A 19,128-nucleotide genomic window follows, 5' to 3' on the forward strand; every position below is an offset into this window, starting at 1 on the left:
GCGTTTTTTTTAAGAAAACAACCCCGGCTCTGTCGCGCTGTCGCCTTGTGCCCTGCGGGAGCCCGGGAACCGACTGTGCTCGTGTGGCTGTGCCGCCTGGGAGCTGGGACAGGGAGGTGCCCGGTGCACCGCTCGGGCCTCGAGTGCGGGGACGGGCACTGGGAGCGGAGCGAGCCTTGTTTCTTGTCAAACGCAGCATCGTCGTCATTAAACCGGTTGTGGGTTTACGCACTGCTGGGGCTGGCTGTCCGTCTCTCTGGTCCCCAGCTGGGAGGGGTCCTGCGGGTCTGCACGTGCCCGGGGCCGCAGGCCAGCCTAAGTGTCACAAACGGGCACAGGCGACTCGTCCTGGGCGAGCTGGCTGTGGAGGAGTCTCACGGGCAGGCTGAGAGAGGTGCCCGTGACCCTGGCTTCATGGTCCCCCGGGGCAGAGGACATGGGTGTAGCCAGCCCTCGTGGCCCAGCCAGGGCACGGCCCTGCTGTGGGGGAGAGGCACCCACTCCTGGCTGGCATCCGGGAGGAGGAGGAGGATGGGGCCGGAGGCGGCGGTCTGTGCCTGCACAGAGAGCGAGGGGAGGGGCCGGAGGAGACGAGGGCCGTGGGACTAGGGGCACGGGGCCACATGGCAGCTTGTGGGTGGGGCAGCTGCTTCTGTCACCTCTACCTGGCAGGTGGGGAAACAGGCCAGTGGGTGGCGTCACTGGCCCAGCGTGTCACACGGGGGGCGGGGGGGGGGGGGGGCAGTGAGATTTGTTGGTTGACCTTCGGGTGTAGCTTTTGCGAGAAAAGGGAAGGGGTGTGGTGGTGGTGGTGGACGAGGTGCAGGCAGGGGCAGCGAGTGAGGGGCAGCCGGAGGGGGAGCTGAGGACTCCGCAGGGACCGTGGAAGAGAGAGATCTGGAAGTGCTGGAGGGCAGCAGGAGGTCTTGGGGCTGGGGAGGAAGGCCAGCCCCGGCCAGAGTGGGGGCAGGACCTGGCGGGGCAGGGGGCCCCAGGGGTCTCAGAAGGGTGAGCCCTCTGCCGCGAGCAGGTGCCCACAGCGGGCACGCACCCCGGCCCCTCCCTCTAGGTGAGGAGCCCCGTCTGGGGCCGTGGGGACGAGAGACACCGGACCACAGCACCTGCCTTCGTGGGCCTCTGCTGTGGCGGGAGTGGGACGGGACAGGGAGAAGCCCGCGTGGCTCTCAGTGTGGCAGGTGGCAGGAGGCCCTAGAAAATGTCACCTTCGAACCCGAGGCCCAATAGAGCCTGGTGTTTGATCAAGGGCCCAGAGAGCAGGGGGCACCAGGGCGGAGAGCACAGTCCCCGCACAGGCTCTGGGGCAGAGCCTGTGAGGGGAGGGTGGGGAGCGGATGGGGCAGGGCAGGTGGGGCCTCGGGGGCCCTTGGAGTTCAGTGTCTGTTATGTGGTGTATCTCGGGGCACGTATCGGTGATGTTTAGTACATTCACGAGGTGGTGCTGCTACCGTGTCTAGTTCCAGAACATTCCACCACCCCAAAAGACAACCCGTCCCCATCAGCTGTCACTCCCTGCCCCCTCCCCAGCGCCCGGCCCCCACAAACCCCCTTCCTGTCTGTGGATGAGCCTGTTCTGGACGTTTCACATAAATGGAATCACACCCCGTGTGGCCTCTGTGTCTGGTTCCCTCCCTGAGCGTCGTGTGTTCAGGGTCCTTACGCCGGGCGGCGGGTGTGGGCGCCTCGCTCCTGCTCGTGGCCGAGGGACGTGCGTGTGTGCGGGGGACACGGTCTGTGTCTGTCGTGCCATTGAGGACTGACTGTGAACTGAGCTGTGCACGCACGTGTGAGGGTCTCGCTCCAAGTGATGGGTCAGAAGCAGAAGAGGGACAGGGTGGGGGGTGAGGAGGGAGGGCTGGGAGTGGGGGGTTGAGGAGGGAGGGCTGGGAATGGGGGCGCCCGGACGGAGCTTCTGGAGAGGTGCAGCTGAGGGCACAGCCCGGAGAGCCCCACATGAGGGTGTTCTCAGGGGGCCCAGAGAGGGGGTGGGAGCCCCGGTTTTACAGCCACCACCCGAGGCACATGCCTGCCTTTCGCCTGGTCCTCCCCCTCCCTGGGGAGGCATCCTGGGGCGGGGGCGGGTGGCGGCTGTCTGGATGGAGGCCAGCGCTGGCCGGTACCGTTGCCGGGACACCGAGGGCCTTTGTCGCTGTCAACAATGGCCCCACAGGCCTTCCAGGCGTGAGCCCCTGGGGGCCCAGAGGCAGACATGCAGACCCTGGCGTGGCAGCGGCCAGAGGCTGCCCGGCCCCACGTCCCCCAGGGGACCCTGGAAGTGGCATTCCCAGCACCTCTGTACAGGTGAGTGCGCGCCTTGCCCCCAGACCCCACTTCTGGGTCTCGGGCCAGACGGGGTCTGGTGTGGCTTCTCTTGAATGTCGTCTGATTTCTGAGCGAAGGCATGCTGGTGTTGCTCTCTCCTCCCGCCTCCTGGCCCCCTCCTCCCCCCCGCCTCTCCTCCCTCCCTGCCCACGGCCAGAGTGGGGCGCCTGTGGAAACCGCAGGTCAGAGGCTCGCGTGGGCACCGCACACGCATAGCGAGCAGACCCCAGTTTGCTGCCGCTGCTCGGAGAGCCCGGGCTGGGGGCTCCGATTTGCCCTCCCCCGGTTCTGGAAGCCGGATGTCCGACCCCAAGGGGTCAGCAGGGCTGGTTCCTTCAGGGCCTGAGGGAGACTCTCTGTCACGCCCCCCGGCTTCTCGTGTCTTCGTGGCAGTTCTTGGCACCCCCCGGGGACGCATCAACCTGATCTCTGCCCCATCTTCACGTAGCCTTCTCCGTGTCCAAACCCCTCCTTCCAAGGACACCAGGCGCGGCACCAGGGCCAGCCTAGCCTCCCAGCTTTACAGCTGTGTGTGCTGAAACCCCGTCTCCTAATAGGGTTCTGTTCTGAGATTCCAGGTGGGTATGGAATTGGGAGCCCCATTGAGGACTGGGACCGTTTTCACGGTCTTCTACAAATCACGTGCCTCTTGCAGTGTGGGTCTCGCCAGATGGTCTTGAACTTCCCCTTGAGCGAGTGGCAGACCTGTCCATTTCCTGACACGGATGTGCCGGAACCTACCAGACTAATCCCCGCCCCCCTTCAGGAGACATGTGGGCTTCTGGTTTTCTGGGACCAGATCTGTGCCTGCAGGCGCTGGTGAAAAAGCCTGTTGCCAGCGGCCCTGCGGGCACTGCCTCGGGGCAGCTCAGCGGCTCAGAGCCCCTGCCCGTTGTCGTGTGCGGGAAGGAGCGGCTGTCGAGGTTTCTGCTCGAGCAAGTGTGTGCGGCTTCGGCAGCTTGCGAGGTTTTTTTTTCTGCTTTACTTTTAATGGTACCACGCTGTAGCTGTCTTCTCTGCCCCATGGCCTCTGTTTCCTGCACAGTCCCGTGCTCCCCCAGGGCCTTTGTATATCCACCTGGAGCTTGGTGCTGCGGCCTCCTCAGGGAAGCCGTCCTAATGCCCAGCCCAGGACAGGCTCTGGCCCCAGAGGCCGCGGGGAACAGGTGCTCCCCTTGTCCCCGCCCCCCGCGTCCCCAGGAAGAAAGGCAAGCCGAAAAAGTGAAAGGTTTAGTGAGGGTGCACGGAGGCTAGAGAGGAGGGGGCCACGAAGGGTCGGCCTCCTGCTCTGCTCTGGCCTGGGGGAGGGGGGTGTCCAGGCCCTTGCGCCCTCGATGCTCGCAACGCGTGGCAGGGGGTAAAAAGGCCTGTTCCAGAGCCAGCCGAGGCCCGGGGGGAGGGCAGGGAGGGCCACAGGCTCAGCCTCCTCCTCCCCGCCCTTAACCCCCTCAGCGATGACTGCCTGTCCCTGGAGGGACCCCGCTGGACACCGGCCATCAAGCAGGCCACCCGCTGGAAGTACACGCCCCTGGGACGCGACGCAGCTGGCCAGCTGTGGTCCACCGGCCTAACCACCTCAGACCCCCGTGAGGCCTGGTACACGTTCCCGCGGGCCCCGGACAGCCCCTACCGGGAGGCCCACGGCCACTGGCACAGAGGTCACAGCTGCCGGGAGCGAAGCATGCCCTCGGGTGAGTGCTCAGCCCGGTCTTGCCCCGCCACCGGGCCGGCCCCCCAGGGGAGGGCAAGGCGAGAGATGACCTCCTCTTCCCCCCCCCCCCTCCCTCCCGCCCCCGCAGCCTGTACCCAGCACCTCCGGGAGACCGCCTGGTACGACCCTGTCATCCCTGCCCAGTACAGGAACCCCGGCACACGGTGGGGGAGCATGCTGTGGAGGGACAGACTCATCCGGGGCAAGGAGTACGGTGAGGACCAGGGGCCCAGAGATCTGGGGGAGCGAGGCCCCTGGAGCGAAGTGGAGACCGCCCAGGGCCAGAAAGCGGGGGACAGGAGGTGACCTGGGTCCTGGCCCCTACAGTGGTCGACAGGCACCAATACCGGGTGGAGCCACCGTGGCGGTCGGACCACGTGCCGTACCTGTCGGTGCCGCGGCGGCCGTGCCACGCCACCCAGAGCTACCGGCGGTGGAGCCTGGAGCCTTACCGCCCCTCCGCCAACCAGCGGCCCCCGCCCGCCCACCTGCCCGTCCGCTGATAAAGGTCACGCTGCCAGCACCGCCCCTGCAGGGACCCCTGTGCATCTCTCCACTTCTGGGGCCTGGGAGGGTCTTGGGCGGCCAGGCGGCCAGATAAAGGGAGCTGCTAACCGAGACCCTGGCGACCAGAACTCTGGGACGAAGGCAGATGGACCCTGGAGGCGCCGGCTGCCCCCTCCCCACTCTGGGCCCCGGGCAGACAGCTGAGGCCACAGTCCTCACCCCTGGGTGGCTTTTTATTCATAGCCAGTCGTGGCCTTGGGCACAGGGGTGTGGGACTGGGTCCCCCCCCAACCCCCGAGCCTGAGGCTCCCATCAGGCCCAGTGACGACACCGTTCGTCCAGGGACCCGGCAGCACCTAGGAAACCCCGACCGAGCCTGGGGTGACGGGTGAGCTGGGCGCTCCCCTGGAGCCCAGAGGGCCAAGCTCAGAGTCTGGGCTGCTGACCGCCTGCCCTCACCTGCCGCCCTCACAGCCGGGTGAGGATGGGGGGCAGGGATGGGAGCTGGGCATGGCCTGTAGAGTTCATGTGCACAGGACCGCGACCGTGGGGGGACGGTGTCAGGGTTAGGCTCCGGGGTCCCCTGCAAGAGAAAGGGATCAGGGTAGTCAGTGAGGCCGGAGCCTGCCGGGGGCCCAGCCCCGCCGCCCGTGGTCAAGGGTGGGGCGCGGCCCCAACTCACAGCTCCGCAGGCGGATGGGCCAGATCAGGAGACTGCACAGACAGAGGGTGGCGGCCACGCCCACGCCACCAGTCACAGCCACCATCACCCAGTGGTAGAAGCCTACGCAGGCCCGGCAGCAGAGCTCCAAGCTAGGGGTGGGGCAGAAGCAGGTGAGCCGACATCCGTCAGGACCCGTCAGCCTGGGCCTCCCGCTCAGCCGGAACCAGAGAGCCACCCTCGGCACCCCCTCACCCGGCTGGACTGCCACAGTCCCCTGCTCCCGGTTGTGCCAACAGCAGCCACCAGAGGGCTCCCCCCTGCCTCGGCCCCCAAGGCCCTGCACACCTGCACTGCCCCCTCCCTGCCCCCCTCCTCCTCCCTGCCGCCCTCCTCCTCCTCCTGTCGCCCTCACTTCCTCTGCTCCAGCCACACAGGCCTCCTCTTTGCTGTTCCTCCCCGTTTACCTGGGACTCCCTGACAGCCACCAAGGCTCAGGTCCAGTGTCCTCTCCTCAAGGAAGCCCACCCTGATCTCTTGCCCCAGTCAGGCTCCCACAAGCGGTGTTTCCTACACACCTTGCATTGGTCTGGATCACGCAGCCGTGTGCTTATTAAAGTGGCTGGCGTTGCCCCCAGGTCCCTGAGGACGGGAACAGACCGCCCTTGTTCCCAGAGCCCAGACTTCTACGAGGCTCAGCCTCAGTGCGCTAGAACCACCGGGGTCTGGAACCTTACAGGTTCTCAGGGCCTGAACAAGACTTTGGCTTTGCCCCAGCCCTGCCCACGGCCCTGGTACATCCGAATGCCGTGTCCTCGGCGCACAGCGGACCCCGCGTTTGCTTCCCAAGTAAGCCAAGTGCCAGAGGTAAGGAACAGCCGGGCGTCCCCCCTGTGAGAACCCGCCAGCGTGCCGCCCCGGGCAGCGCCTGGCACCCGGCACGCACTCGGCACGTCTTACTAAGTGAGGAAGTGAGCAGCACTCACGAGCAGGGATGCAGGCTCTGGATGGCCATGACCGCCAGCCCGTTGGCCACCTTATCCGAGAAGCTCATGGCACCATACACGAAGGCTCCGCTGTGCTGGGGGACACGGGCAGGCAGGTCACAGCCCGGCCCCGGTCCCCCAACCCCCCACCCGGTCCGCACCATCAGCCTTACCGTGTGGGGGCCGATGAGGTCGGCCGTCATGGCCAGCGAGGTGACGAGGATCGTGGCACAGCCCGTGCCCAGCAGCACGGCGGCTACGTACACGGCCACGCCGAGCCTGTCTGCCAGCGCCACCCAGGCGGCGAAGGCCAGGATCACCAGGAGGCCCGCGAAGTAGGTCAGCTGTGGAGGAGCGGGCCCAGGTCAGGCCCGCCTCGCCCTTGCCGGTCGGCACGTACCCCCTCTGCCCTTCGGTCTGCTGTACCTCCGGGCCCGGCCGCAGCCTGGAGGGGCGAGGGGAGCCATCCCTACGGGGCCCCTGGCTCGGACCCCACAAGCCTCGGGGGCCTGGGGGCTGCAGCGCCACCGAGCCCGCACTGTGGGGCCACGGCTGCGCCCGAGTCCATTAAAGTTAAACAGAGTGAAATGTTCAGTTCCTTAGTCGCGCTGGCCAGAGTTCAAGGGCTCCATGCCACCGCTGGCCGCTGCCCCTGGCAGCCCCAAGTTCTAGAACCCTGGAGCCCTGAGCCGCTCCGAGGCGGGGACTCTAGACCTCCCAGACACCGGGCTTCCACGTGTGGGTGCCGCGGTCCGGAGCCGCCTCCCCACCCCACCCCCACCCCCCGCCCCCCAGCTCTCTGCTGTGGGATCCTTCCCGCCCCCCCGCCCGCCCACTTACGTTCCTCCCGATGCACTTGTTGACCGGCTTCATGAGGAAGGACGAGCAGAATCCGCTGACGTACATCACCAGGGGGATGGTGGCGATGAACTTCTGTCGGGGCAGAGCGCAGGCGCGCCTGTCACGGGCGGGCCCCTCCTCCCCGCTCCGCGCCAGCCCGCGCCGCCCAGCTCACCTTGGGCAGGTCGAGCGAGTAGGTGAGGTACATGGCTATGTACGTCTGGGACAGGTTCACGATGAGCCTCGTGCTCATGTACAGCAGGCCCACCTGCGGGCAGAGAAGGCTGGGCTCCGACGGCGCGCCCCGCCCCCATCGGCAGGGGACACGGGGCCCACGGGAGCCGCCTGCAGGGAGGAGGGCCGCTAGGGACAAAGAACGTCTGCCCGGGGGTACAGGACGATGGAGTGACACCCCCCCCCCCCCAGAGTCGGGGCCTCAGGTCCAGCCCCACTCTGTCCCCCACGCCCCCGCCCCCTCAGCACACCTGATAGAAGGCGGGCTCCCGCAGCCAGTGTTTCCAGAGCAGCAGGGGCTGGGCGGTGGGCGGGGCCAGCAGCGGGCTGTGCTCGTCGGGCTCCTCCGCCCGCGGCCGGCGCCCTTCCCTCGTGCCCGCGTGGAACAGCAGCGAGAAGACGGCTCCCACTCCGACCACCAGCAGGGACAGGTTCTGGAGGCCAGGCGGGACAGGGGTCGGCCGGAGCCCAAGCCCCGGGGTCCGGGGCCCCGGGGTGTCCCGCCCGGGGCCCAGCTCACCTGGAACACCCGCGCGTCTCGGACGCCCAGCTGGTCGCGGGCGTCCCGGGCCACGTCCGTGTGCGGGGAGCCCTGCAGGCGGAGCAGCAGCCAGGCGGCACCGTACACGGTGATGTTGGCCACCACGGTGAAGGCGTACCTGGCGGGAGGCAGGCGAGGCTTCGGCGCGGCGGCCCGGGAGGGCGCACGGCGGCCGCTTCCCCGGGGGCCCGCGCCGCCAGAGCCACCGCTGGCATCCGGGGAATCGCTGGCTGCTGGGTGATCTCAGCCACTAAACGTCGGGTGGCCCCAGGAAAGCCCCGGCTACGCGTTATCCGAGGATTGACAATGACCCACGAGTCCACCACGACGACCCGAGCCGTCCGGGCACCGAGACTCGGGGAAGCAGGGCCATGGCCCACACGCCTGTGCGCTGGAGATGCTCAGAAGCCAGGATGTGGGGATTCTTGGTTCCCAGCTCCTGGGCCAGGGCCGCATGGTCTAGAAGCATCCAGGCCTGCTCCTGCCCGCAGCCCTAGAACAGTGTCCCTCCCGGGCTTGGGGGCAGAGCCTCTGGATCTCACACCAGGACTCAGTTTCCCTTTCTGAAAGTGAGCACAACACCCCCAGAGATCAGAGTGAATTGGCCACAAGGCTGGTGGTAAAGCATTGGCAGGTGGAAGGTGCCCCCCCGAGCTCGGTCTCAGCCCTGCCTGGCCCGCCAGCTGGGGCCCTCGGGCCCGGCGCAACCCCCGTCATTGGCGCCCACGGCTCCGCGCCATGATGTGGAAGTCAGAGGCCGGGCTGGGCAGCGCTGGGGCCAAGCGGACCGAGGTGGAGAAGGCAAGGCCCCACTGAAGGTGCCAGAGGAGTGCACGCTCAGGGTGCCTCCCGTGAGCCAGTCCTCCCCCCAGCTCCGGCCACAGGGGCCGCCACCACCTGTGCTAGCCCTTCTGCCTGGCACTTGATCATCTCCTGTACCCTTGTCCCGCTGCACACTGGCCCGAAGGGGCGGGCTCTGCACCAAGCCTGGCCTTGCCATGATGATCAAAGATAATCCACACAAAGGGCCTAGAACTGTGCCTGCACCTGCGCACAGCAAGCACTGCATAAATGCTCCCATTACCATATCCAGGAGAACCTCCTTCAGTGCCTCAAACCAGCCAACAGACAAGCCCGGCGCCAGCTGTATCCATGTGGGCAAGCTGGAGTCTAAGATGGCCCTCGATCTTCCCACGCCCTGGTCGCGTCCTAATCCCTCCCCTCGGGAAGGGGACTGTGGATAAGCGAGATCACTCCCACTGTTTAGGTAAAAGTGACAAAGGTAAAGGGGTCCTGCAGGTATAATTAATGGAGATTATCCTGGGTGAGCCAAGCCTAATCAGGAGATCCGTAGGAAAACCCAAGCCTCGGGCGAGACCCCAGGCGTAGCCACCACCTCGACGGGGGCCTCCAGACAGACCCTGGGGCAGAAAGTACAGCTGAGCAGTCAGGCTCCACACCCACAGCGACCAGGAGATGCTATCTGGTGCCGTTTTAAGCTGCTGACTCTGTGGCCGCAAAGGCGGAGGGATACGCCATCGTACAGACGGGTCACCCGGCGCTGGCGGTCCCGGAGCCACACGGCCAAGCGGAGCCCAAACGCGGACGGCGCCCCGGTCTCCGGGCCTCGCCGGTGCCCCACGTACCTGAGGGCCGTGAGCTCCACCTTCTCGTGGTCGTTGGTGACGAGCTCCGGGATGAGGCTGAGGTGGGCGATCTGCGTGGCGGCCCAGCCGAACTGGAAGATCACGATGAACGGCCCGTAGTAGAGGAGGGCGGCCCACTCCGGGGTACCCGCCCCGCAGCCCAGGCACGGGCTGAAGATGAAGGGGAAGGACAGCAGGACACAGACGGTGCCTGTGGACGAACGGAGAGCGGGGCGGTCACCCCACGGGGCCTTCCCACGAGCCCGCGGCTCCCCGGGGCGGGACCAGGCGGGGACGAGCCAGGCCCGGAAAAGGCCCTCGCAAAGTCCTACAGTGGGGTCGGAGTCAGCAGGTGAAGGGTTCCCCGGACAGACGGGGAAGCCGAGGCAGAGGGACCCAAGGTCATGCGGCCCAAGAGGACAGCGGAGCCAGGCCTCCACCTGCCAGTTCAGGTGATGCGCCCCCGGTGTCTAATGGGGAAACTGAGGCACGTGAGGTCACGTGCTATAGCGAGTACAAGGGCAGGGCCAGGACCTCCAGCCAAGTGTCAGGAAAGGACAAGGACGAGGCCTCCCCACGCCAGCCTCGGGCCCCCCAGGGTGACAGGGCGGGGGGTGGGGGGGAGGGGAGCGGAGGGAATGAGAGGAGCCGCGGGTCGGCAGGTTGAAAGGGCGCCACTGCCCACCAGACACGCCATTTATGCCCCCAACTTCCCCCTCCTGCCTCGCCCGGTAGGGCCTTTTCCTCCCCCAGCTCCTACCAAGCGGCCCACGGGGCTACCAGCCGTCAGAAGGCCAGGGGACGCCGGGTGAGGCTACACTGGACCCTGCCCTCCCTGAGCCCCAGTGTCCCCATCAGCTCAGGAGGAGGCCTGGCCTCTTCCTGGAAAAAAGCCCGATACCTCAGAACAAGCCCAAGTCCTCAAGGGCAGCCAACAGGCCCTGCGGGACCGGCCCTGCCCCCTCTGCCCCAGCCACAACGGGCCTCCTCCCTGCCCCCGCACGCCAGGCTCCGTGCTACCCCAGGGCCTTTGCACAGGTCGTCCTGCTGCGTGGAATGCTATTCCCTCACGCCGTCCCAGCAAGGCTGAGTCCTTTTCGTCCCTCAGAACTCAACTCAAACGCCACCTCCTCAGAAAAGCTCTCCCTGGCCGACCCAGTCACCGGCCGTCCCGTCCCCGCCCCGACGCAGCCCATCTGGACACGGCTTCCTTCTCATGTGCCTTAGCACACACACGGATGTTTCTGTGTCTGCTTGTTTCCTGTCTGCCTCCCCCGCCAGACCAGGCTCTGGGAGGGCGGACGACAGGTCTCTCTGGGTCACTTGTGTGGCCCTGGCCCACCAGCACGAGGCCCGGTACAGACTTTTTGAGTGACTAAGTGATAATATTAATAATGCCACCAATTTACAGCCTGAAGAGGTGGGTGTTCCCACCATCCCCATTTTCCAGCCGAGGACCCAGCCTGCTGCCACCCCCCCACCCTGCCCCCGAGCTGCTCCTTCCCTCCAGCTCAGGGCCCTCTCCCCCACCTCCCCGCTGGGCCCAGCAGCTGGCCTCCCCTCCTCCCCCGAGGCTCTGGACCTCACGCCCCGACGCGGGGCCCACGTCCGCAGTCCCGGGATGGGGAAGTGAAACCAAACCCAGCTTTCCTTGCTATGTCTCTGGAACTGGCGATGGGCGGGGCATCCCGATCCGATTCCTGGGGGCGCCGGGGCCCTGGAGGCCCCCGCAGGGCCCAGGCACAAACTGTACACTCTGGTCAGAAGAATGCGCTGCCCTGGCCAGAACCCGCCCTGGAGCCGGCCAGGCCAGGTTAACCATTGTCTGGACGAGGCTGCCTGGCTGGGGGACCTTGGGCAAGGGACTTGGGGCCTCAGTTTCCAGAAAGTGGGAATAACAAAAAAATCTGCCTCTCAAAGTCAGCATGAGTTAACATGCAAAGGGCACCCGGGTGGCTCAGTGGGTTGAGTGTCCGACTTCGGCTCAGCTCAGCTCATGATCTCACGGTTCGTGGGTTCGAGTCCCGCGTCGGGCTCTGTGCTGACAGCTCGGAGCCTGGAGCCTGCTTCGGATTCTGTGTCTCCCTCTCTCTTTGCCCCCCGCCCCCAACTTGTGCTCTGTCTCACTCGCTCTCAAAAAGAAACATTAAAAAATAAAAAAGACTAACGTGCAAAACCTGCCTCGGGAGCTTTAAAACTGTGGTAGGTCACATTTGCACAGCTGTCTCAACCGGCCGGAATGCACGCGCACACACACTCCTATCCATCCTTCAAACCCCCAAAGCTAACGTCCCTTCCTTCAGAGCTCTGCTTCTCCCTTATGAAACCTAGTCCACCCACATGCCCCAGCATGGACCCCACGGAGAATCATCCCCTGTCTGGCTGTATCCTCTCGGGGCTGGGGGAAGCCCAGAGAGCTTGTTAAGGGAAAAAGTGAATCCATCACCACCGGCCACAGGCTCAGCGGCAAAAAAAAAAAAAAAAAAAAAAAAAAAGAGAGAAGTGGGAAGGGTTGCCAAGGTGACTTTCACTCAGGTCCCCTTATCAGGCCTCAAGAGGGGCTGCCTCGGCTTCCTCTCAGATCCTCCTGGGTCTCCCCACACGCTCACCCTGCGGCGGAGAAGGGGAAGGGGTGCAGGTGGAGGCCGTGGTGCCTGGTAGGGGTGTGTAGCCCCCAGGCCGGTTGTACATAAACACAAAGCCGGCTCTTTATTTATAAAGGTGCCTAACCTTTGCAGGGGGGAGGGGATGCCAATTCTTCCTCTGGGGTCTGGTGGGAGCCTCACCGAACCCCAGGCCTCCCACCTATGAAAGGGGCGCAGAATCAGGCTGCTAACAGCGTGCACTCCCGGGGACCCCTTCCCATGGCTGCTTCCGGCTCCCCAGGGGTGGCTCCCCTGTCGGCCCAGGGAGAAGACCCCCACACCCACGTATCTGTCACCTGTCAGGCCTAGGAACTATCGCGTTTGCTCGTCAAGGAGTTGACCTGAACAGAACTGCGTTTGAGGCCTGGCTCTCAGACTCTGCAAGCAATCCCCGCACCGGCCCAAAGAGGAGCACCTTTCCCGTCCGCTTTTCAGAGGGGAGCACCAGTCTGAGTCTCCCGTGTCTCCCTGCTCCCCTCCCCGGCCGCTACAGTCTAAAGTGACCCCAGGGCAGCCTGGGTGTCCTCGGCGCCCGAGAATCCCGACCTCCGGCCGCTTGGAGATCTGCTGCACCTGGCAAAAACAGCACTCACGAGGGCCCAGGGCAAGTCACTGCCTCCTCGGTCACTGTTCCCAAGGGCAAGGAGACATCGGCCGGCCCCTCCTAGCTTCTAGAAAGCTGCCGCCCGGAATTCGCAGGGCAGGATTCCTGTGCCTGCCTCCCGAAATGCCCGGCGGGCCCCAAATGCCGGGAGGCACCCGTGCCAGGAGGAGGTGGGCAGAGAAAGCGGCGGGGGCTAATCTCAAGGCCCAGGGTCCACGGCGGCACAGAAGGGATGCTGGGAGGCCGGCCTTATCAAGGGTGTGCACGGGGCGGGACACCCCAGCTCGGGGGCACCTGCCTCCACCCCCTCACCAACACAGGTGTTCTGACAGCTCCCCCAGAGCCCCACCCCGTTGGCCCCGCAGACCCCAGCACCCTCAGCCAGACAGACACAGACCCCTGACTCCTTGGTCTTACCTGCCCCCAAGTCTTGGCTCGGGGACAGCACCCTCAAACCTCCCAAGCACCAGGCTGCCCGAGCCGGGGCAGACGATGGGCAGAGGCGCACCGGAGAAACGGACAGACTGACAGAGGGGGGGGGGGGTCTAGGCAGCCTGACCCCCCACTCACACCGAGTTGTCCTGGGTGGTCACCCAGACAGACAAACAGAGAAGCCAGACCAGGCAGAGCGACAGAGGTGGCACTAGGCAGGCAGAGCGTTCAGGGTGCCCATGGGGGTCAGAGAGAAAGACAAAGGGAAGTGACACCGGAGGGTCACATGAGCGGTCAGATGGCAGACAGAAGGAGTACAGGGCAGCTAAGCAGACAGATGGGGGAGGCTCATGGACGGGGCAGAGTACCCGACGCAGGAGGTTCGGGCCTAGGGCAGGCGGGCACAGGAGGCAGGCTCGGGGCCCCGGGGCAGGCAGTCCGACGGGGGAGGCTCGAGCCAGCGGGCAGTCAGACGGAGGAGGCTCGGCCGAGACTTACCGACCAGGTGCCAAGCCTTCCGAGGGCCGCAGCGGGCGCAGCGGCCGGCGGCGCGGTCGGCCTCGTAGCCCACGAGGGGCGTACACAGCCCGTCGGCCACCTGGCCGAGCAGCAGCAGCAGGCCCGCGCCGCGGGAGCTGTAAGCGCGCACCGAGTGCAGGTAGAGCAGCAGGTAGGTGAACCACATGGACGCGCACAGGTCGTTGAGGAAGTGGCCCACGGCGTAGCTCAGCCGAGCGGCCAGGGACAGTGGCCGCGGGGGCGCCCCCGCTCCGGCTGCTGGGGGCCCCGGGCCCATGGCCGCGCCCCGGACTCCGGCCGGGCGGTCGGGCGCGCGGCAGACGCCCCGCTCTCCCCGCGCCGCCGCCGCCCAAGTCCGCCCCGCGGAGCGCGCAGGCCGAGCCCCGAGCCCAAAATTAAGGCCTGGTCGGGGCGGGGCGGGGCAGGCTGACGGCCGCCTCCACCAATCGGGGCCGCGCGCCGGGACCCGGAAGCCAATAACCAGAGAGAGGGGCGTGGCCTCGGGGCCGGTTCGGCCTCCGGGCCGGGCGCCGGCGGGGTGAGACGGTCCTAGCGCCGGACGGTTCGCCCTGGGGTGAGAGGGACCCCCACGCACGTGGGCGGCGACACGGGAGCGCCCACGCCCGGACCCCTGCCTTCAGGCCGGCGCCCCCCTCGCCTGACGGCAGCGCTACGAGGCCTACCGTGGGGGCCGGGAGGGGGGTGGGCTGGGGGGCGCGGGAGATGGGGGAGAATTCTGAGTCTGAGCTCGCCCCTCCTCGGGGTCCGGTGACTTCCCGACCCGGAGAGACCCAGTCGGACGCGGAGAGGACGCATTCGTTCTAATTAATTAGTTATTAAGGATAATAATGGGGATAATCATCATAATAACACCAGCTGGTGTTTAATGAGCGCCGGCTGTGCCAAACGGCCCACGTGGGTTTTCTCACCCAAGCCTGGAGGGAAGCGAAGCGAGTGTCTCCCATTTCACACAGGCCCAGAGAACCGAGCGGCCGTGCCCCGGGGGCTCAGGGAGTCAGGTGCCTGCGAGGCCTGTGCTCGCAACCCCTCCCCACCCTCCTCCAACCGCCCTCCCACGACTGGGTCACCACACGAGCGGTTTCAAGTTCCCCCAAGCGTTGGGTGCGGTTGTGCCCCCGCGCCCCCAGGGCCCCTCCGGCGGTGGTTGAACAACTGCACTCCAGCCAGAAACCCCACTCCCTCCCGGCTGTTCCAGCCTTTAGCTCTGGAGGGCCTCAGTCTCCCCAGATCTGGAATGGGTATAATGCACATTAAAAGTTATATGGGGGGGGAGGGGGTGCCGTAGCGCCTGGGTCGTTCAGTCCAGTAAGCTTCCTACTTTGGCTCAGGTCATCATCTCCCCGGTCCTTGGGTTCAAGTTCCCTTCCGCCTCTGTGCTGACACCTCGGAGCCTCGAGTCTGCTTCGGATTCTGGGTCTTCCTGGAGAGGCAGAGAGAGAAGGAGACACAGAATATTTGAAAAAGACACACACACACACACACACACACACACACACACACACACACACTGTGCGCGACCGGGGGGCGGGGCAGAGAGAGAGGGAGACACAGAATCAGAAGCAGGCTCCAGGCTCTGAGCTGTCAGCACAGAGCCCAACGCGGGGCTCGAACTCACCAGCCGTGAGATCATGACCATGACCTGAGCCGAAGCCGGACGCTCAACCGACTGAGCCACCCAGGCGCCCCTGAAAAATTGTAAGTGATATAAGGGGACCTGGCTGGCTCAGTTGGTAGAGAGTGTGACTCGATCTCAGGGTCCTGAGTTCGAGTCCCACGCTGGGTGTAGAGATTACTTAAAATAAATAAATACATAAAATATTTTTCAAGTGATATCATTGTTAGCTCTTAATAGTCTCAGAAGCTCTACTCATCACCCCTTCCTCCCCTGTCATTATACAGTACTCTGCGCTGGCCCACATCATAACCCTGATATCTGCTTTCCCTCACTCCCCCCTCCAACCCCTGCTGTCGCTGGGTCCCCCACTGAACTTTGATCCCCATGAAGGCAGGGACTGGCTTAGTCACTCTGTTGTCTCCAGGAATGCCCAGCCCATAAGAGGAGCCCAAGAAATATCTGTCCATGGGGCGCCCGGGTGGCTCAGTGGGGTAAGCGCCCAACTTCAGCTCAGGTCGTGATCTCACAGGTTCGGGAGTTCGAGCCCCGCGTCGGGCTCTGTGCTGACAGCTCAGAGCCTGGAGCCTGCTTCGGATTCTGAGTCTCCCTCTCTCTCTGCCCCTCCCCCTCCCCTGCTTGTTCTCCTCTCTCTCTCTCTCTCTTAAAAATAAATAAATAAAAACTTAAAAGAAATATCTGTCCAATGATTGGTGGGCATGCGAAGGCAGAGATTCAGAAGTGTAGACGGAAACCGGGAAACAGACCGCAACCCACGGACAAACCGGAGGCTCAGGCAGCCCAAGGGGGTCCCAGCCCAGACTACCCACCGCAATACCCACGCTTTTATGAAAAGGAGCCTGGAAAATGGGTGTGGAGGGGGTAATGGGGACTCAAGAGAGAAGCTAGCAGGGAGCGGGGAGATAAGAGGCTGAGGTCACCGATTTGGAGGAGATAAATGATAAGGAGAGACAAGAATCTGAATTCTTTCCTTCGTGTGGGGCAAGCTCCCCTTCTGTTTCCCTGGGGGAGTAAAAGAACACCTGAAGAAACTCTTGCCTCACTCAGCTTTACGGGGCTTGTAAAATACCCGCCTCAGCTTTTAAAATATTTGCTAAGGTTTTTTTTTTTTTTTTTTTTTTAATTTTTTTTTTCAACGTTTTTATTTATTTTTGGGACAGAGAGAGACAGAGCATGAACGGGGGAGGGGCAGAGAGAGAGGGAGACACAGAATCGGAAACAGGCTCCAGGCTCCGAGCCGTCAGCCCAGAGCCTGACGTGGGGCTCGAACTCACGGACCGCGAGATCGTGACCTGGCTGAAGTCGGACGCTTAACCGACTGCGCCACCCAGGCGCCCCATTTGCTAAGGTTTTAAAGGGGCGCCTGGGTGGCTCAGTCGGTTGAGCATCCGACTTTGGCTCAGGTCATGATCTCACAGTTCCTGGGTTCAGGCCCCGCGTCGGGCTCTGTGCTGACAGCTCGGAGCCTGGAGCTGCTTCGGATTCTGTGTCTCCCTCTCTCTCTGCCCCTTCCCCGTTCATGCTCTGCCTCTCCCTGTCTCTCAAAAATGAATAAACGTTAAAAAAATTTTTTTAAATAAATAAAAATAAATATCTGTTCAGGTTTTATTTATTTCAGTAATCTCTCCCCCCAACCCAACGTGGGGCTCAAACTCACGACCAAGAGTCTCTTGCTCTAGGGACTGAGCCCGCCAGGCCGCCCCCCACCTACATTTTGCATTCACGTTTCTCATCTCCAGTCTTCCCACCTCCCCAGGAGATCTTACAGTACCTCTGGCCCATTTTTCCAGGGAAAACAGGCTTTCACAGAAGTCCTTGCCAGAGGGCACACAGCTCACAAGAGGCAGATTCAGGATCCAAACTGGGCCCCGCGTGATCTCCAGCATCTTTGAGTTCTTTTTTTAAATTTTTTTTTAACGTTTTTATTTTAATTTTTGAGAGGCAGAGACAGAGCGCTAGTTGGGGAGGGGCAGAGAGAGAGAGGGAGACACAGAATCCGAAGCAGGCTCCGGGCTCTGAGCTGTCAGCACGGAGCCCGACGCAGGGCTCGAGCCCACAGACTGTGAGATCATGACCCGAGCTGAAGTCGGACGCTTAACCGGCTGAGCCACCTGGGCGCCCTGAACATCTTTGAGTCCTTTCTGCACTGGCCCGGGAGGACCCACCTGAAGGTACCCTTACCAGCCTCCTGCGTGGGTCGGGAACCCACAGGGATCCTCCCCCAGCAGCCCTTCCGGCAGAGGCACCACGGAGGAGGGGGTGGGGGGTTGGCAGAAGGACAGACAAATGTCTGGCTTTTACTTCCAGGTCCCTGGGGAGCCACGTAGGGTTCTGAGAGGAGGTGGGAGGGTCAGATAAAAAGCTGTACGAGGGCGGGGACTGGGCAGTCTACTCGAAAGTGGGCCTCAGCTGCAGGGGTTGGGAAACCAGTGGAGGGCACACATGCCTGCCCCCCCATAAGAGTGGGGGTCAGATTTGCCAGGAAGATCAGAGAAGGTCCTGCCCGAGAGGGAGGATGTGAGAGAGAGTGGAATGCCTTGCCCTCAGGATGGGACAGAGACAGACTTGGGGTCAGGAGAGATCCAGACAGGCTTTGATGTCCCCGGAGCACCCCCAGCTGCCCCACAGCCCCTGCTGGAGATCGGATGTCCCGGTGGCCCCAGTAGGAAGAGGGGTTTGCTTTGATCTTCCCTCAGACCCAGCCCAGGAGGACTGGGAGTAGGGGTGGGGAGGAGAAGAGGGGAGAGGCGGAAGGAAGGGGAGGGAGGGCTCCTAGAACCCAGGGAAACAGCCAGGAACTTCCTTAGATTCCTGGGGTGGCTTGGGGGGCCCAGGCAGCCTCAGGCAATCCCCCGAGCCTCAGTTTGCGTCTTTGTAATGGGCATGACAGCAGCACTGCTGAATAGGGTTAGGGGAGATTAGGCAGGTGAGGAGTCCACCCGCAGAACAGGGTTTCCCAGCCCAGGCACTGCTGACACAGGGCACCAGATCATTCTTTGTGGGGATGGGGGTGGGGGTGGGGGGCTGTCCTGTGCATCCCAGCACAGGAGCAGACTCCGGCCCCCTCCACGTTGCTACAACCAAAAATGTGTCTAGGCTTTGCCCAATGTCTCCCTCAGTTACCCTGGGTGGCAACCGCTCACTGTACTAGAAAATTCTCTGCGACAGGGGTCTGAAGCTGCATGGACAAAACCAGCAAACGCTTTCAGTAACAATGACCAGCCCGGCCCGGTTCTGAGGGAGAACATTAGTTATACATTCTTTTAATGTTTATTCATTTGAGAGGGGGGGGGAGGGGCAGAGAGTGAGGGAGACACAGAATCTGAAGCAGGATCCAGGCTCTGAGCTGTCAGCACAGGGCCGGACGTGGGGCTCGAACCCACAAACCTTGAGATCATGACCTGAGCCGAAGTCGCAAGGTCAAGGGGCGAAACCACCCAGGTGCCCCAAAGGGAGAACATTAGTTAAACTCATTAGACCCTTACAAAGACCTCCTGGGGGGGGGGGTAGACTCAGTTATCCCACTTCACAGAGAGGCAGACTGAGGCTCAGAGAGTTTGTAAATTGCTCAAGCCACACATGAAGGGCTCAGGGCCACCTCCCGGAGCTTCTGAGGGTCCAGCAGCAGCCGGGGGGGGGGGTGCCCCCTCCTCAGAGGTTTGAGACCCCAGCCCCCACACCCCTTCTTTCCAGCAGCTATGACCTGTGTGTCCTCATCCCTTCTTTGTCCTTCCCAGCAGCCCCCTTGTGTTAAATTTGTCCCTAAACAAGCCCGAGGAGGGCTGGGATGTCCTGAGAGAGCGCGAAC

At 63.8% G+C, this 19,128-nt stretch overlaps 2 protein-coding genes across 2 annotated transcripts; one reads left to right on the top strand and one right to left on the bottom strand.

The window, feature by feature from the left end:
- Positions 1-2,154: 2,154 nt before the first annotated feature.
- On the top strand, positions 2,155-4,671 carry CA2H19orf71 (chromosome A2 C19orf71 homolog). Its single transcript, XM_042977785.1, has 4 exons — positions 2,155-2,319; positions 3,793-4,031; positions 4,140-4,265; positions 4,379-4,671. The coding sequence occupies exons 1-4, from the start codon at positions 2,228-2,230 to the stop codon at positions 4,552-4,554; spliced, it is 633 nt and encodes a 210-aa protein (XP_042833719.1). The 5' UTR covers positions 2,155-2,227; the 3' UTR covers positions 4,555-4,671.
- A 64-nt stretch (positions 4,672-4,735) lies between these two features.
- On the bottom strand, positions 4,736-14,003 carry MFSD12 (major facilitator superfamily domain containing 12). The gene is made up of 10 exons (XM_042977769.1): positions 13,646-14,003; positions 9,467-9,677; positions 7,800-7,938; positions 7,531-7,713; positions 7,221-7,313; positions 7,046-7,138; positions 6,379-6,549; positions 6,206-6,300; positions 5,241-5,371; positions 4,736-5,141 (listed from the first exon to the last, which is right to left on the bottom strand). The coding sequence occupies exons 1-10, from the start codon at positions 13,941-13,943 to the stop codon at positions 5,125-5,127; spliced, it is 1,431 nt and encodes a 476-aa protein (XP_042833703.1). The 5' UTR covers positions 13,944-14,003; the 3' UTR covers positions 4,736-5,124.
- Positions 14,004-19,128: the final 5,125 nt, after the last annotated feature.

The sequence above is a fragment of the Panthera tigris genome, chromosome A2, assembly GCF_018350195.1.
Source record: "Panthera tigris isolate Pti1 chromosome A2, P.tigris_Pti1_mat1.1, whole genome shotgun sequence".
NCBI lineage: Eukaryota > Metazoa > Chordata > Mammalia > Carnivora > Felidae > Panthera > Panthera tigris.

Coding starts and splice junctions, on each gene's coding strand:
- MFSD12 (XM_042977769.1), bottom strand. CDS start 13,943: ATGGGCCCGGGGCCCCCAGCAGCCGGAGCGGGGGCGCCCCCGCGGCCA. Junction 9,678..13,645: donor GAAGGCTTGGCACCTGGTCG/GTAAGTCTCGGC, acceptor GTTCGTCCACAG/GCACCGTCTGTGTCCTGCTG. Junction 7,314..7,530: donor GGGAGCCCGCCTTCTATCAG/GTGTGCTGAGGG, acceptor CTCTGCCCGCAG/GTGGGCCTGCTGTACATGAG.
- CA2H19orf71 (XM_042977785.1), top strand. CDS start 2,228: ATGCAGACCCTGGCGTGGCAGCGGCCAGAGGCTGCCCGGCCCCACGTC. Junction 2,320..3,792: donor TTCCCAGCACCTCTGTACAG/GTGAGTGCGCGC, acceptor TAACCCCCTCAG/CGATGACTGCCTGTCCCTGG. Junction 4,266..4,378: donor CATCCGGGGCAAGGAGTACG/GTGAGGACCAGG, acceptor TGGCCCCTACAG/TGGTCGACAGGCACCAATAC.